The sequence below is a fragment of the Hippocampus bargibanti genome, linkage group LG02 (genome assembly GCF_051943395.1).
Source record: "Hippocampus bargibanti isolate YZ-2025 linkage group LG02, ASM5194339v1, whole genome shotgun sequence".
Taxonomy (NCBI): domain Eukaryota; kingdom Metazoa; phylum Chordata; class Actinopteri; order Syngnathiformes; family Syngnathidae; genus Hippocampus; species Hippocampus bargibanti.
The window spans coordinates 23,794,031-23,809,074 of NC_142735.1; the positions used below are offsets into that span (position 1 = coordinate 23,794,031).

Below are 15,044 nucleotides of genomic sequence, written 5' to 3' on the forward strand. Positions count from 1 at the left end.
TGCACAGTGAAACATTCCCAAGCTTTTACTTACCTGCCCTGAAGAACCGTGTTGGTGCTGGGAATTCTAAGTTGGACACGCTGACTCCATGGGGACCAGGGAAAGGGTTGGGGCCAAGGGGGGGTCTGCAGCTCAACATCACAGACTGACCGAATGAGTGTGTTGGCATTGCTATGTCGGTCATTGGGTGAAAAGGGGCCTAAATCTGGAGTGCTGCGTTGTATTGGTCTGCAGGGTGGGCTACACGATGCCCATTCAACACCAATCGTGCGCACCTGTCCCTCCCTTGTGTATGGAGGTGTGTTTTTGGTCACTTAAAGGACAACCAACGTCTGCGGGCAAGTTGTGTCCATAATTTGTAAAATGACTTCTACTGAGCGTATTTTACAAAGATTCCACCGCATATAGCGATATTTTACGTTTTAAGACTTGTGTTGAATATCCAGGAAGTCTTGTTTTTGAGTTGGTGACGAGTCCGTACGTGACGTCACTAAAGGAACGCCCCTGACCGAAAAAAGACGCATTGTAGCGGTCCTTCCATCACGTCAATGTATTTTACTGTACTTGTTTGGTCTGGGGACCTCGTGTTGTACCCAAAAGCCACCAGAAGGGGGTGTCCAAGCTCCATATAAAGAATTTATCAGTCTGTGGAAACGGAGGTGGCCTCAGGAGGTCACCATTTTGTGCCTTTTTTTTCGGTGAGACATTTCCCCTCAATGTTGCCTCAAAATAGCACGGGATAAATTCTTTAATCGATTGCAAACATGTATGCTTTCCTCTTCAGAACTATTTGAATCATATTCATAACTGGATGTTTAACAAGAAAGCATATTCTCTGAATCTGAAGCCATTGTTTTGATTCTCCAGCAATGCAAGACGTCTTGGCGCGACGTCACGAACCGGGGACGGGACTTTCTGAAAATGCCCAATTCGCAGCTCAATTTTTTGCAGATTTTGGACACTTTAAGTCATTTTTATTGGTGTTTTGCATTTGAATAAAAATATCATACTGCGTGTTTTGGGTATTTTAGATGCTATAAAACGTTTTTCTGGTGTCAGTTAAGAAACAAAAAACTGACATCGGTTGTCCTTTAAAGCAAAGGTTCCCAACTATTTTACTTTGGAAATATCTCATGGCACACCACAAAAAAATCAAAGTGACAAAAATATAATGAAAAACTGATGAGCAAGTTGGTGATAAATTATTCGATGTGAAGTGGGGCCGGTTGAGTTGAACACAGGTGTGCTTGGATCGCCAGTTTTAAACGTGAAAAGTATTTTGAAAAAAAGGCCGTTTTTTTTTTCGTAGGATGCCACTTGGGAATGAATATATGAAAAAAATAAAGTTCTTATGAGCTAGCATTGGTGAAATGAATCTCGTAGATTTAGTCCAGAATGAAAAATGTTAATTTAATTGCAGTTATATTTTTGTTTTTCATAGAAATAATTAATGTTTTGGTTGAAATGAAGGTTTTTCTTCATTGGAGGTACTAACTATATTTAGAATCTATTTAATTGTTTGAAATTTTCTTTTGTTCTTTAAGCGTTTGACTTGAAGCGTGGCCAAATGCAACAACTATTCAACAACTTAAAAATAGAATCAATGATCAAAGCTGTTGTTTGTTAACCACTCATATATTTCAAAATACCACATTTTGCAATTGCAACATCGCAAAAACGTTAAACTATGCTATTTTTGCCCACCTCGTGTTCTGAGTGCTACACCAGTCACATGACGCTGTGATATGAATGACAACAGGTGGATACGCATACATGTACATTTAATTATACCTTCTGCCATATGGTGGAAGAGGACATTTTTTCTATCACGATAAATCACTAACAATCGACTATTTTGTACATAATTTAAATGTGGTCTAATTTTCAGACCCATGAAATTTAAGTGGATTTTTTTGAGTTGTTGCATCGTGGTTGGCAAGTCTGCTGCCACATAGTGGAAGAGCACATTAATTTTTCTATCACGATAAATGCCAAACAACGATCGACATTTTTGGGACATAATTTAAATTTGGTCAAATTTTCAGACCAATGAAATTTACGTTTTTTTAAGCATAATGGTTGGGAAAGTCTTTTTTTTAAGCGTTTTACGAAATACGGAAGTAGGCTATGCTAAATAGGAACTATCACTACAAACATGAACAGAAATTAAAACCAGTTTTTTTTTTTTTTTTTTAAAGGCGCAATCTCACTAATAGAATAAGTCAAAACAAATGTCACAAAATCAATGTCTCTTTGTGATGTAAATACAATTGCGGCATGCAAAGTTCGCGGGATATTTGCGTTTTATTGCTGCCAATTGCACTTGAAACTATATGGAGACTTTTGCAGTCCCGCTGGGGGCCTTTTTCCGTCAGACGGGGGCCCCGTGTGGTTTACAGACCGAAGAGGCTGCCACTGTCTCGGCAGAGAACAGTAACCGACACGCTCACCAAGGCTGGATACACCCCCCTGACCTGCACCCCCTCCCCATTGGCCACCAGCCTTCAGCGGGCACGCCCGAGCCGTCCAGTGAGCCGGCGGCTCGGGGACGAGCTTCCGCTGGGCCGCCAAGTGAACGCTCGAAGCCAAATTCTGTTGAAGGTCCTGGAAGGCAAACGCTTCATCCACCAGCCCCAGAGGATGGCGGGAAGCCGCTTCCCAGGGCGTGACGGCTTTCAGGGCCTTCTCCAGCCGCGTCATCTGCCTGGACTCCCGGACGGAGAAAGAGGACGAATGATGGCCCGTGGATGGGGCTCTACCTGGAGGGGATAGAGAGTAGCTCCTGCCAGTTACCTGGAGAGGGCAGGGGAAGACCCAGACATGTTTATTGTAATTATGTTTACGCCGCGGAATACAAGAGGTGAGATGCTGCCATCTTGTGGTGAAAGATTGACGTGCAAGGGATAAAACAGGAAGAAGCAAGGGGAAAATGATATTCAAAAAGTTGGAATACTGATCCGTGTCGTGTGTGTATGGTTGAAAAGTTAACGACACGTCATCGTATATATTAAAACAAAGATGTGTTAATGTGCTTCAACCGTAGATTAGATTCTAAATGTTTCTTTTATATCGAACACAAAAGAAACCAAGAATGCGCACAGAACAGGAAAAAAGAAAACAAAGACAAGAGGACAGTTTGCTTTAATGGCACTGCAGTGAATGGTACAGAAAGTGCACTGTGTCAAGAAGGAAACACACAGAGGGGCAAAAAAAGAAGGGTAAAAGAAGAACAAAACATAAAACAGCAGTTGAGGAGCAAACATAAAATAAATATGTAAGAACATTTTTTTAATATTTTCATGTAGCATCATGGTCTGAATATATAGTGTGGTTTATATTTTAATCTAGGTCAGGAACCTATGGCTCGCGAGCCATTTATGGCTCTTTTGATGATTGCATATGGCTCGCCGATAAAACTAAACACATAGTTTTACAACACGTAGTTTTTTTCGCCGTTCATTTCCCGTTGGGGCTGCAGTTGGCGGAAAGCGCAATTTTGATTGGATGACACTGACCTAGAATGGCCGAAAGCGCCATTTTGATTGGATGATAGTGGCCGTCAGGTTGAAACAGGTAAACGCCCCTTTAAATGAGCTCAACTAGTTAGTGCACTTCAGCATGAATGCACCGGAGCATTACAGGAGAGAAAATGTTCTGATTCTAATTTGCAATGAAACAATAGCATCAATGAAACAGTCGAATGTCAGTGACATTTTAACAAGCCCCATGTTAACGTTAGCATCAACATACTTCTGCGAGAAGTAGATTGCAGATAGCAAGTGTGGAAGCTTATGAGCCGTGTGCAGGCTAGCTAGCAGCAACTTCGCCTCTGGACCGGCAAATTGAATTTCATTCCGATCGTTTGCCTGGATTTTTACCAAACATGAGGAACGGAAAACCATTCATGTTTACCTGTACGGTGAGTACTATCACAAAGTTATTTTAAATCATACATTCTGATATTTTGTTGAAAAGTGGCCGCGCGTGCGCGCGCACGCGAGCATTTGTATGTGCGCGTGCGTGTGGCTCTCACTGAAAAAACATTTCTAAATATTTTACTTTTATGGCTCTCTTAGTCAAAAAGGTTCCCGAACCCTGATCTAGGTCAAAGTGGCTCAAGTTGAAATTGTAGCCGGCTATCCACGCACCTCCGTTTATTTATAACAGCTAGCATGACGCAACAGCTGACAAAAAAAAAACTCCTAAATTGACTTGACCAAGGCAAATAGAGTCCTAATTTATTTTTCACGTTTGAGCTACGAGTTGGACGGTGGCATTCATATTGAATTGCAACCTGAGATTTATGTTATCTCTTACGTTACTATCGATCCTCGACTTTTCTCATCTCCTTCTAGAAAATGTGTATTCCTTCATTTAATATTCACTCAACTCACCTTCATCCTTAATCAACCACCACAATTTAGCTTTAACTTTTCAAATACGAAATCTTCCAATAAACATCAAATGGACGCACATACTATTGGGCGAGAATCACTCGCTCTCAGCAACCGTGGGCTTCCACACCTGAGCGCAGCTTTTTTGGGCCGTAAACTTTGGTTTTGGCACCACGCCGGTGTTGCCGCTGGTCGTAGAACCAGGCGGTGAAACTATAGGGAAATTTGGCGCTACGTTACCGCGCAGGGGCTGCTGGTAGGCCATTGTTGTGGGTGAAAGGTAAGGGGAACTACCAGCACCTTGATAGGGGATTTGTTGGGGCGGGTACTGGGGACCGCGCAACTGAGGGGTTTGTTGGTTAAACGGTTGCCAATAAACACCCCCTGATGATTGCTGGGAAGGATCAGATGGGGAGTAAGCGTGAGGAGTTGGTTGAAAGTTGCCATCGTAGGCTTGCTGGGGGTATGGCGCAGTAAAAGTTCCAGCTGACTGAACTGGGGTCATTTGGTCATAAGGCTGCTGGTTTTGGGGTGAAGAGGTGGGCTTTGGAGGAGGCTCCTTAGCACCTTCTGCTCCAGACCCATATGTAAAAAGTGAGGCACTAAGTTGGTAGGGTTGATGCTTCATGACATCAACAACATCGAGTGGTTTCGGGGGGGGTCCTTGTTTGCCTTTTTGCTTGGTTTTGGACATCGGACCACTAGAAGGGGCCTGTTTAGACGCGGCCGGTGGATAAGAAGGAGACTGGATGGGGTTGAAACCCCGTGACGGCGGAGCACGTACGTTCGGGGTATATTTCCATTGGTTTGGCAAAGAGGCGGTTGGCGACGTGGATCGACTCGCGATATGGGCCTGCACAGTCTCCGAGTCCACCACATACTTCTCCATGCGAGACTGCCTCTTAGCAAACATATCGGCTCCTTTCCCTTGGACGGCTGGCATCTCGTAAGATGAACTGGCAGAGGATGGGTTCAAGATGGTCGCCAAAGGGTTGATGACAGGGGAAGAAACTTTCGGACCGGAGGGGAAAGCGGTACTTCTCTGTGGGGTCCGACTTTGTTGGGTTTGCCAAGGCTTGGGTAAAGGTTGAGGTGTCTGCTGCAACTGCGGTGCCCAGACGGTTGTTTGATGTTGAGATGTCGGCCACGAATTGATCAGAGGCTGCGGTGCTGTCTTGGAAGGTTCTTGTTGCCAGTGTATCTGTGGATGTACGGACTGGTCACAGGACTGGTGATTTTGAGCTGGACCCTCCTCGGCCCCCCTGGGATTAATGGGAAGATGGACCTGTTCTGGAGGCTGCTGGGCCCAAGATGGCTGGGCGGGACCCGGCGGCCATGGATTCAAACCGGCTATAGGCTGCGGTTGCAGTTGTCCATGGGCTGTTTGGTTCCAAGAAGGCTGAGCTGGAGACCAGGTATTAATTGGAGCTTGGGCTTGAAGCTGAACTGGAGCCCAATGTTGATCTGGTGCTTGGGTCTGGGGCCAGACTTTTTGCTGCATTGGTTGACCCCAAGATGGCTGGGATTGTGTTTGAGTCCAAAGAGCTTGCTCTCGGGATTTGGCTAGCGGCCAAGTCGGGTGAGAGTCTACTGGCGGAACTTGGCCCCAGGAAGCCTGTGATTGCTGCTGCTGCTGCTGCTGCGGCTGGAGCATCGGTTCTTGTGACCGATCCCAAGTCGGCTGCATTTGCGACTCCGGCATGTGTGTCCAGTTCTGATGTGGTTCTTGGGGCGGATCTTGGGGTTGACACAGTTGTCCTTGCTCGGTTTGACTCCAGGAAACCTGATTTTGTGGTGTCCAGGTATTTGCTGTGGGCTGGGACTGCACTTGACTGTGAGTGGATTGGGGTGTTGGCCACTGAGGTTGTAGAGACGATTGACTTGGGTGAGACTCATGTGACTGTATCTGCATCGTATAACAAGAAATTGTAGATTTTTGCTGGACTACAGGTTCAGAATCCCAAATTCGTCCTGCATTGGTCTCAGGCTGTAGAGAAGGGTTCACATAACCGTTTTCCTCTTCTGGCACGGAAGAAGGCCATGTTTGTTGTTGTTCTGTGGAGGCATTTGGAGGAGCATCCATTTGAGTTTTAGACAGGGTGGGCCCAGGGGTAGCCACGTTAGAGTTTGGCTCTTGGTCACTTAAAGGGCTAGTCACCACGGTGGGGGCTACAGCAGGTGTGGGTACACTATTTTCAGCATGTTGAGGCACGTCCTGGTCGGTGACTTCCATCTGTGGTGACCAGGGGGCCAAGCTGGGCTCTATCACCGGCTTTGGGGCCACTGGTGGAGGGGTCTTGTGTTTTGAACGTGAAGACTGGAGGAAATTACAAGCCTCTGCGCCAAGGCTGAGGTAGTCTTCCTCAGGTCCCGATTCGAAACCCGGCTTCTTAGAACTCATGTTGAGAAGGTTTAGAAGATCTGGGTTCGGTGACATCTTTGGTGTCTCTTTAAACGTGAACATGGGCTTGGCAGCGTTTCTCCTCTTTGAATCCAGAAGGCCCGATCTGATGGCGGGGGTGGCAATGCGCTCATCACGGGAGGCAATCTGCTCTCCTTGGCCTTGATGAGGCACGGTCATTGCGGGAGTGTAAGGCATCGCCGCCATGTTCTGAACCGGGAAGGGTTTTGCGGTGCGATTGCTAAAGAAACGTTGAGCTTCGTGGCTTTGCTGGACTTGCTGATATGTTTGATGTGGCTCGTACGGCTGCTGCTGATATTGTTGGTAATGCTGTTGTTGTGGTTGGTGTTGGTACTGGTTCACATCTACGTGCGCGTGGTTCTCCACGGCGGGCTGCGCGTACGGTGTTTCGACTTTGTGTCCCCCATCCACGGGCATCCCTTGGCACCGAAGTTCCTCATGCTCGGCCGCAATGTCGTCCATTCGCTGGCGCCTTTGGGCAAACATGAGGGCGCCTTTGCCCTTGGTTTCGGGCAAACACTCCATTTGACTTTGCTTCCGCTCAGCGTCAAGTAAGCTTTGATCCAGGCAGATCGTCAATACGCTTTTGCCACCACGGGCATTCGCAAGGAAATGTGTCTCTAAGTTCGAACGGTCTTGATTGGCGAGCGTAAACTCAACGACGTGAACTCCACCCTGGGTGCTCTCGTCGTCCTCCTCCGTGCTATCGTTTCGCTTGTCCTCTCCCGTGCCGTAGCTTACCAAGGTGTACTTTTTTGCTCTCTGGCGATGTTTCTTGAACATCAACAAGCCCTTGTTGTTGGGGTTGGGCTGTGCGGCACTAAGGAGAAGGGCGATCCGCTTACATTTGGATTTGGCCTCTTTCACCTGCTTCTCGGACACACTCTCGCTGCGCCTGAACCCTGCGGGTGAACGGACACATTGATTGACAGGTTTTTGGTCAAAGACAGTCAGCGCTTATAGATAAATAAATAAATAAATAAATGGATTTGTAAATAAATAAATAAATAAATAAATTTAGTTTGTGTTACACAATATACCAACAACATTGATAAAGCACAAAAATACCAATAAAATAATTTGCTACTTTGTCCAAAATGTTATGACTCCATCGCGAGCAATGTCCTCACCCTCATTTCTAAGTCATAAAGCAGCAAAGCAATTACAAATCTTTGACCCGTGTCGAAGCCGCGGAGAATATTAAATCACCATTCCCTATAAAGCGGTTTGCAAATTAACTCAGATCGCTGTCTTCCAAGCCCGCACCGCATTGACGATGAACTTTCAACCCTTTAACAAAAAGACAACAATTACTTACTTACAATTACTACTTGAATTTTTCGACAAGACGAACCTCTGAAGTTGCTGAGGGCAGCGCGAGTGAGGGTACAACTCACTCTTTTAGCACAGTTAAAACACCCTGTCAAAAGGGGGAGGATCAGGTAACAGTTTCAGGGCGCACATGTCGGTGTCTGTCAAAAGGGGCCATCATCAACGTGTTGCGGGTGTATTTATGGCCTGCGCGACAGTTCTAAAAAAAATACGCCGAGGTAACAATCAGCAAGATTTTTCGGGGGTGTGATCTATTATTTTATTTTGTTTGGCGCCTCTTAGTCTGGATTCATATTTGGAGGTTCATTCAATGCAACGGATGCCATCCGTCAGCTGCAGTGTGCTATTTTCGGGACCGCCAGAATGGACATCATGCTTTGGAATGCACATATTAAGTCAAATAAACTTGAACACAAAACACAGACGCACGTAGACGCAAAAACTTCTTTCAAGAATCAACACATTCTAATCAGTGTACTCACTTGCGTGCCTTGCTCGGTGCTTGTTGGGTTTCTCTTGATCAGAATCGGTATCCTGCTCCTCGCCGGGTGTTCCTTCATCTGAGGGGATTTGGAAAGTGACACTAAAAGTGCCCGGAAGCTCACAGGGCCCTCCTTCCACGGCGCTCAACCCGGGGCCTCCCACCCCGCCGCTCAGGATGCCCCTCCCCGGTGATGCTGATGCTGCCGGCTCCTTCCCTTGCACCACTCCGTGATGGCAGAGAGGCTTTCGGTCAGGGGATGGAGGTGGCTCTTGAATGTCGCTGAGGATAGTTTGTTCTCCCTCGACACCATGTGCGCTGACCAGTGCAGCGCTCATGTTGTCCAAGGTCTGCTGGGAAAGGGACACTAAAGGCGGATCGCCAGGATCCATGTTTGGTTCTTCATCAGAAATGTTCTCTTGGGATTCGGATATGTAGAGATCTCTCAGCTTGAAAGGTTCCTTGTTGCCTCTCGATCTGGAGTGGGGTGGGGGGGAGGGGGGTGAGATTGCTGCTATTAAATGGTGCAGAACAAATTTCATTCCATAAAAACATTTTCAATGGTGCTCCTCATTTGGGTCGCGGGGATGCTGGAGCGACACCCTGAACTGGTCACATATGGATAATCAAGCTTTCATATTTACACCAAGAGACAATTTCCGTCTTCAATGACCCAAAATTGTCCTGCCTGTGACTCCTGGGAGGAGAATCAGATTAGAAAATGGATATACGGTGGGAGGGATTGATTAACCTGAAATAAGGCAATACATTTAATATAATAATCTGCCACTGGAGATAAGCACCATGCATCTTTGTTCATCAATAAATGCCAATGACGTATAATTACAGCTTGTATATATGAACTCGGGGTTCATCTCAACAGGGTCACATTTTTTTTCTGGTGACATTTTTGTTTGGAGATGTGTCATGAAACTTTTTCAACACTTGTCCAACGTGCTGTGGAAATCTAAGAACAGATTTGACAACTACCTCTTGAGAACTAGCTGTAGACATCCTCCTGAGGCGTCGATGAGGGCCTGGGCCTGCCGAAGGGACAATCCCGCACACGGTTTTTCGTTCAGGGACACCACCTCGTCGCCGTCTCGTACGCCGGCCTGAAAAGCACGACCGCTTTCCTCCACCTGCAAATGACAAGTCACATTACTCATCACTTAATGCCATTGTCCCAGAATCTCTGCTTCCAGAAAAGAATATGTTGACCATCTACTAAAAATAAAAAAATGAAATATCAAAATCTTCAAGTGATGCAGTTCAAAGGGTAGTTATCACAGTGAATGATGTTTTTGCAGCCTTGTAATTGCTTCCCACACCCCATAAAATGCCTTATTAAAAGGACAACTTAAATAAGCGGAAATGTGCCATAAAACTTACAAGGCTGGAGGGGTTTGGAAGAAATGATTTGGACAGGAAAGCTTGGTCACCAATATTAAACATGAATGTCACAGAAACCATAAAATAAGATAAGCAGAGGTAAGATAAGCTAAGAGAAGATAAACTAAACTAAGATAATCTAAAGTAAGATAAACTCAGCAAAACCAAGCTAAACTGAAAGAAACTAAGCTAAAATAAACTAAGCTAGTCTAAGCGAAGATAAACTAAGATCAACTAAAGTAAGGTAAGATAATCTAAAATAAGATAAGCTAAACAAAAATAAGGTAAAATAAGACCAACGAAGATAATATAGGCTAAAATAAGATACTATAAAATATGATAAGTGTTGGTAAATGGGATAATATGTGAAAGAGAAGATAATATGTGATAATATTCGATGCGACAAGATAAATTGAACAGGCTTATAAATGAAATATTATTATTATTATTATTATAAGATAAGATTAGATAACCTTTATTCATTTCTCAGTGGAGGAATTCCCATTTACTAAACTATATATAAAAACATATATTAAAAAACAATAAAATGCATATTATAGCTGTGTCTATGTGTGTTTTGTGAAAAATAAAAAAACATTAAAATACAGTAAAGCCTCGTTATATCGATATCGGATATATCGATAGTCCCGGTTATATCGATACTATTTCTATGCACGCACGGAGAAAATTACATGCAAACAGGGTCGGATATATCGATAGTCCCGGTTATATCGATATTTTTCGGACTCCCTTGAATATCGATATAACGAGACTTTACTGTATATACGTTTCTTCTTGGGCAATAAGTACGCTCACCCGCACAAAAAAAAAACCGTGACTGTAAATCAGGGGTCGGGAACCTATGGCTCGCGAGCCATATATGGCTCTTTTGATGATTGCATATGGCTCGCCGATAAATATCTCATCTCATCTCATCTCATTTTCCGTACCGCTTATTCCTCATTAGGGTCACGGGGGTTGCTGGAGCCTATCTCAGCTGTCTTCGGGCACGAGGCGGGGGACACCCTGAATTGGTTGCCAGCCAATCGCAGGGCACACAAAGACGTACAACAGTCACTCTCACACTCACACCTAGGGACAATTTGGAGTGGTCAATCTGCCTGCCATGCATGTTTTTGGAGTGTGGGAGGAAACCGGAGGACCCGGAGAAAACCCACGCGGGTCCGGGGAGAACATGCAAACTCCACACAGGGAGGCCGGACCAGGACGCGAACCGGCGACCTCTGCACTGTGAAGCCGGTGTGCTAACCACTCGACTACCGGGCCGCCCCGCCGATAAATATTACATATTATAATACATATTGTCGTTTTTTTCGTCGTTCATTTCCCGTTGGGGCTGCAGTTGGCGGAAAGCGCAATTTTGATTGGATGACACTGACCTAGAATGGCCGAAAGCGCCTTGTTGATTGGATGATAGCGGCCGTCATGTTGAAATAGGTAAACGCCCCTTTAAATGAGCCCAACTTGTGCACTTCAGCGTGAATGCACCGGAGCATTAGAGGAGATAAAATGTTCTGATTCTAATTTGCAATGAAACAATACCATCGATGAAACAGTCGAATGTCAGTGACATTTTAACAAGCCCCATGTTAACGTTAGCATCGACATACTTCTGCGAGAAGTAGATTGCAGATAGCAAGTGTGGAAGCTTATGAGCCGTGTGCAGGCTAGCTAGCAGTAACTTCGCCTCTGGACCGGCAAATTGAATTTCATTCCGATCGTTTTCCTGGATTTTTACCAAACACGAGGAACGGAAAACCATCCATGTTAACGGTGAGTACTATCACAAACTTATTTTAAATAATACATTCTGATATTTTGTTGAAAAGTAGCTGCGCGTGTCTGTGCGCGCGCGCACGCGAGCGTTTGTATGTGCGCGCGCGTGCGTGTAGCTCTCGCTGAAAAACATTTCTAAATATTTTACTTTTATGGCTCTCTTAGTCAAAAAGGTTCCCGACCCCTGCGTCGGCAAAGCAGTGTCCCTGAGAGTTTTCAAAGGCGCTTAGAAATTAAATGTATTATTATTGTTACCGGGCGGTGCGAGCAAAATATGCATTAATACTGTTTGCCACTAGATGTCGTCGCTTGACCGTAGTGACATTAAGTAGAGGTCTTGAGTTCAACAGGTCAAATAAATTCTACACAGTTCCGTGTAATACCAACTGTTCGCTCTGCTGTCTGAACTGAAACAGGTCCCACAAGAGCAAATCCTAAAACGAGACAACCTTCAGCAAGAAATTGATTTTATGGGTAACTTTATAGAGCTGATAAAATACCCCGATTGCATCCAGGCCCTACAAGGCACCTTGTGTGCCTTCCATTGGGACTCACCTCCAAAAAAGGAGGGGAAATCTTTACTATTGGCCATCTCTTCAAACAATACAGCCTGAAGTATACCCAGAAACCTACTTTGAATTCATTTCTATCCCCTGCCAGTTCACAACCACAACAGCTTTAAACAATTAAACATTTCCCAACACTGTATCAGCGTACAAACATCAGGCCTACCCCTCTGCCTGTATTAAGGGACAACCGATGTCTCCGCACAAGTTGTGTCCATAATTTGTAAAATGGCTTCAAATGGCTTCTACTGAGCGTATTTTACAAAGATTCCACCGCATATAGCTATATTTTACGTTTTAAGACTCATGCTGAATATTCAGGAAGTCTTGTTTTTGAGTTGGTGACGAGTCCGTACGTGACGTCACTGAAGGAACGCCCCTGACTGAAAAAAAGGACACATTGTAGCAGTCCTTCCATCACGTCAATATATTTTGCTGTACTTGTTTGGTCTGAAAACGTCATGTTGCACCAAAAAGAGCCAGAAGAGGGCGACCAAGCTCCATGTACGGAATTTATCAGCCTGTGGAAACGGGCTGATTAATTCCTCACACGGAGCTTGGTCGCCATTTTCTGCCTCTTTTTTGGTGATACATTTCCCCCCAATGTTGCCTCAAAATGGCACGGAATAAATTCTTTAATCGATTGCAAACATGTATGCTTTCCTCTTCAGAACTACGTCATAAACTGGGGGCGGGACTTTCTGAAAATGCCCAATTCGCAGCTCACTTTTTTTCCAGATTTTTGACACTTTAAGTCATTTTTATTGGTGTTTTGCATTTGAAAAAAATATCATACTGGGTGTTTTGGGTATTTTAGATGCTATAAAACATTTTTCTGATGTCAGTTAGGAAACAAAAAAGTGACGTCGGTTGTCCTTTAAGCATTTGCGTCAATTTGCGTAGTCATAATTGCCAGTTTCTTGATTGCCCTGGTGATGAAAAAAAGTGCACTATTAGACAAAAGTCAAAAAGAGTGTTTGTGTGATAAACAATTGCCTGCCCCTTGAGTTTCCATTTACTTGGCAGTCATTTCAACTCTGTCTCTGTTGCTTTAAAACTAAAGTGATCTCATCAATTTTGTACACAGGTCAGAAGAGGGGGAAACACAAGTTCCCTTATATGGACAGAGCATTTCACAGTGAATCCACCGAGCTCCTAAAATGTAATCCTGTGTGTGCACTGTGTACATTACGTGTTACAATTTTGGAGTTGGAGTTGAACATGTTGCAAAGGAGGTAAGGGGCAGGAATGTAAAGTGGAAGTTGATGAGAAACATGTTTTGCTCATTGTTGTTTTTTTCTTCCAGATTCCACAACAACCAAACACATTTTTTGTGCATACCTCACAAGTTAAAACGTAAAGATGCCCACACACATGAATCCCCCTTTTTGTGTGGCATCCTTACATAACTGGCATACCTTTCACCATGTCGCCGACCATTTTGGTTTGAAGTCTTTGGAAGTGACAACAGATTATCACATACTCTCCCGTCCATAGCCTTGACCATATAAGGGGGTGCTGCGGAATCTTACGCACCCATAACATGACCCAAAAAAAACACTTTCCCGTTACATTGCATTCCACATTGCAGAATATGATCATGTTGATGTAATTATATGTAAAAAGGAGTTACCTGAGAAACCAGCAGAGATGTATCGGTGTCCTCCGGGTCTTCTTCCAGGGTGAATCCCCAGGGTCCATCACCATGCAAGGTGATGTAGATGTAATCCCCCGTTCCCATGCTATGTGTGCATACAGCTCCTCATCCGGACCACAAAGCAAATTGGTCAGGGAAGCAGGTTTTTAGAAGAACACCCCCCCCCCCCCTGCTTGCCACACTCCCACCATCTCGGACTGTACTTTTCTGAGCTGAGTCCGGCCCGCTAGGTGACATCATCATGGCATCATGGCTCACAGGCTGGAGAGAAAGGGGTGTGTGGTTATGGGAATTGCAGACACTTCTTCTGATGTGCGTGTGTGAGTGTGTGTATCTATTTCTATATCGGACGGACGGGCGGACCGACGGACCGACCGACAGACAGACAAATAGATAGATAGACAGACAGACAGATTTTTTAATCTTGATATAAAATGTTTGTCAGTGAACACATTCATGTGTATTCCATAATTAAAGTCCTGAAGTGTGAATTGTCGAGTCAATAGTTATATACTATATCAAATATGCTTTTTATACTTTTTATATATTTTTATACTTTGCACGATGTACTGCTCTTTTTATGAAGCCTTTTTTTTGCAGTTGTACATTTCAGTCTTCTGACATTTTCTTTTGTGCATATGAAAGGCGCTTATAAATGAAATGTATTATTATTATATAATACTTTGTTTTATCTTTAGACCCTTTCCCTCCTCCCCTTTCAATTTTACTGCTGCAGATTGCAAATGTCCCAACCGTGGGACTATAAAACTAGGCTTTCTGATTCCGAATGGCTTGTAATTGATGGCTCGTAGCTTCAAATGCCAGTTTTAACTTCCTTTACCGAAAATTCTAGATTAAATTGAAGCACGAAAAAGAGCGCATTGGTTTATTATAACACGAAACTTCAAGATGTTTTTTTGTTCACTGCGTTGACCCCTAGTGTATGGGAGCACTGTGGTTGTGCGCATGCGCACTCAGGATAGTCAAGTTAGAAAAAGACGAA

The 15,044-nt window shown here is 44.4% G+C and overlaps 1 protein-coding gene across 2 annotated transcripts; it reads right to left on the reverse strand.

The window, feature by feature from the left end:
• Nucleotides 1-180: 180 nt before the first annotated feature.
• synpo2a (synaptopodin 2a) lies at nt 181-14,652 on the reverse strand. 2 transcript variants are annotated; one of them, XM_088990345.1, is made up of 5 exons: nt 14,018-14,652; nt 9,620-9,771; nt 8,631-9,106; nt 5,179-7,718; nt 181-2,793 (listed from the first exon to the last, which is right to left on the reverse strand). In XM_088990345.1, the coding sequence occupies exons 1-5, from the start codon at nt 14,123-14,125 to the stop codon at nt 2,305-2,307; spliced, it is 3,765 nt and encodes a 1,254-aa protein (XP_088846471.1). In that variant the 5' UTR covers nt 14,126-14,652; the 3' UTR covers nt 181-2,304. The 2 variants fall into 2 exon arrangements, with proteins under 2 accessions (XP_088846471.1, XP_088846470.1); XM_088990344.1 differs by lacking the exon at nt 181-2,793 and having other exon boundaries at nt 3,125-7,718; nt 14,018-14,632.
• Nucleotides 14,653-15,044: the final 392 nt, after the last annotated feature.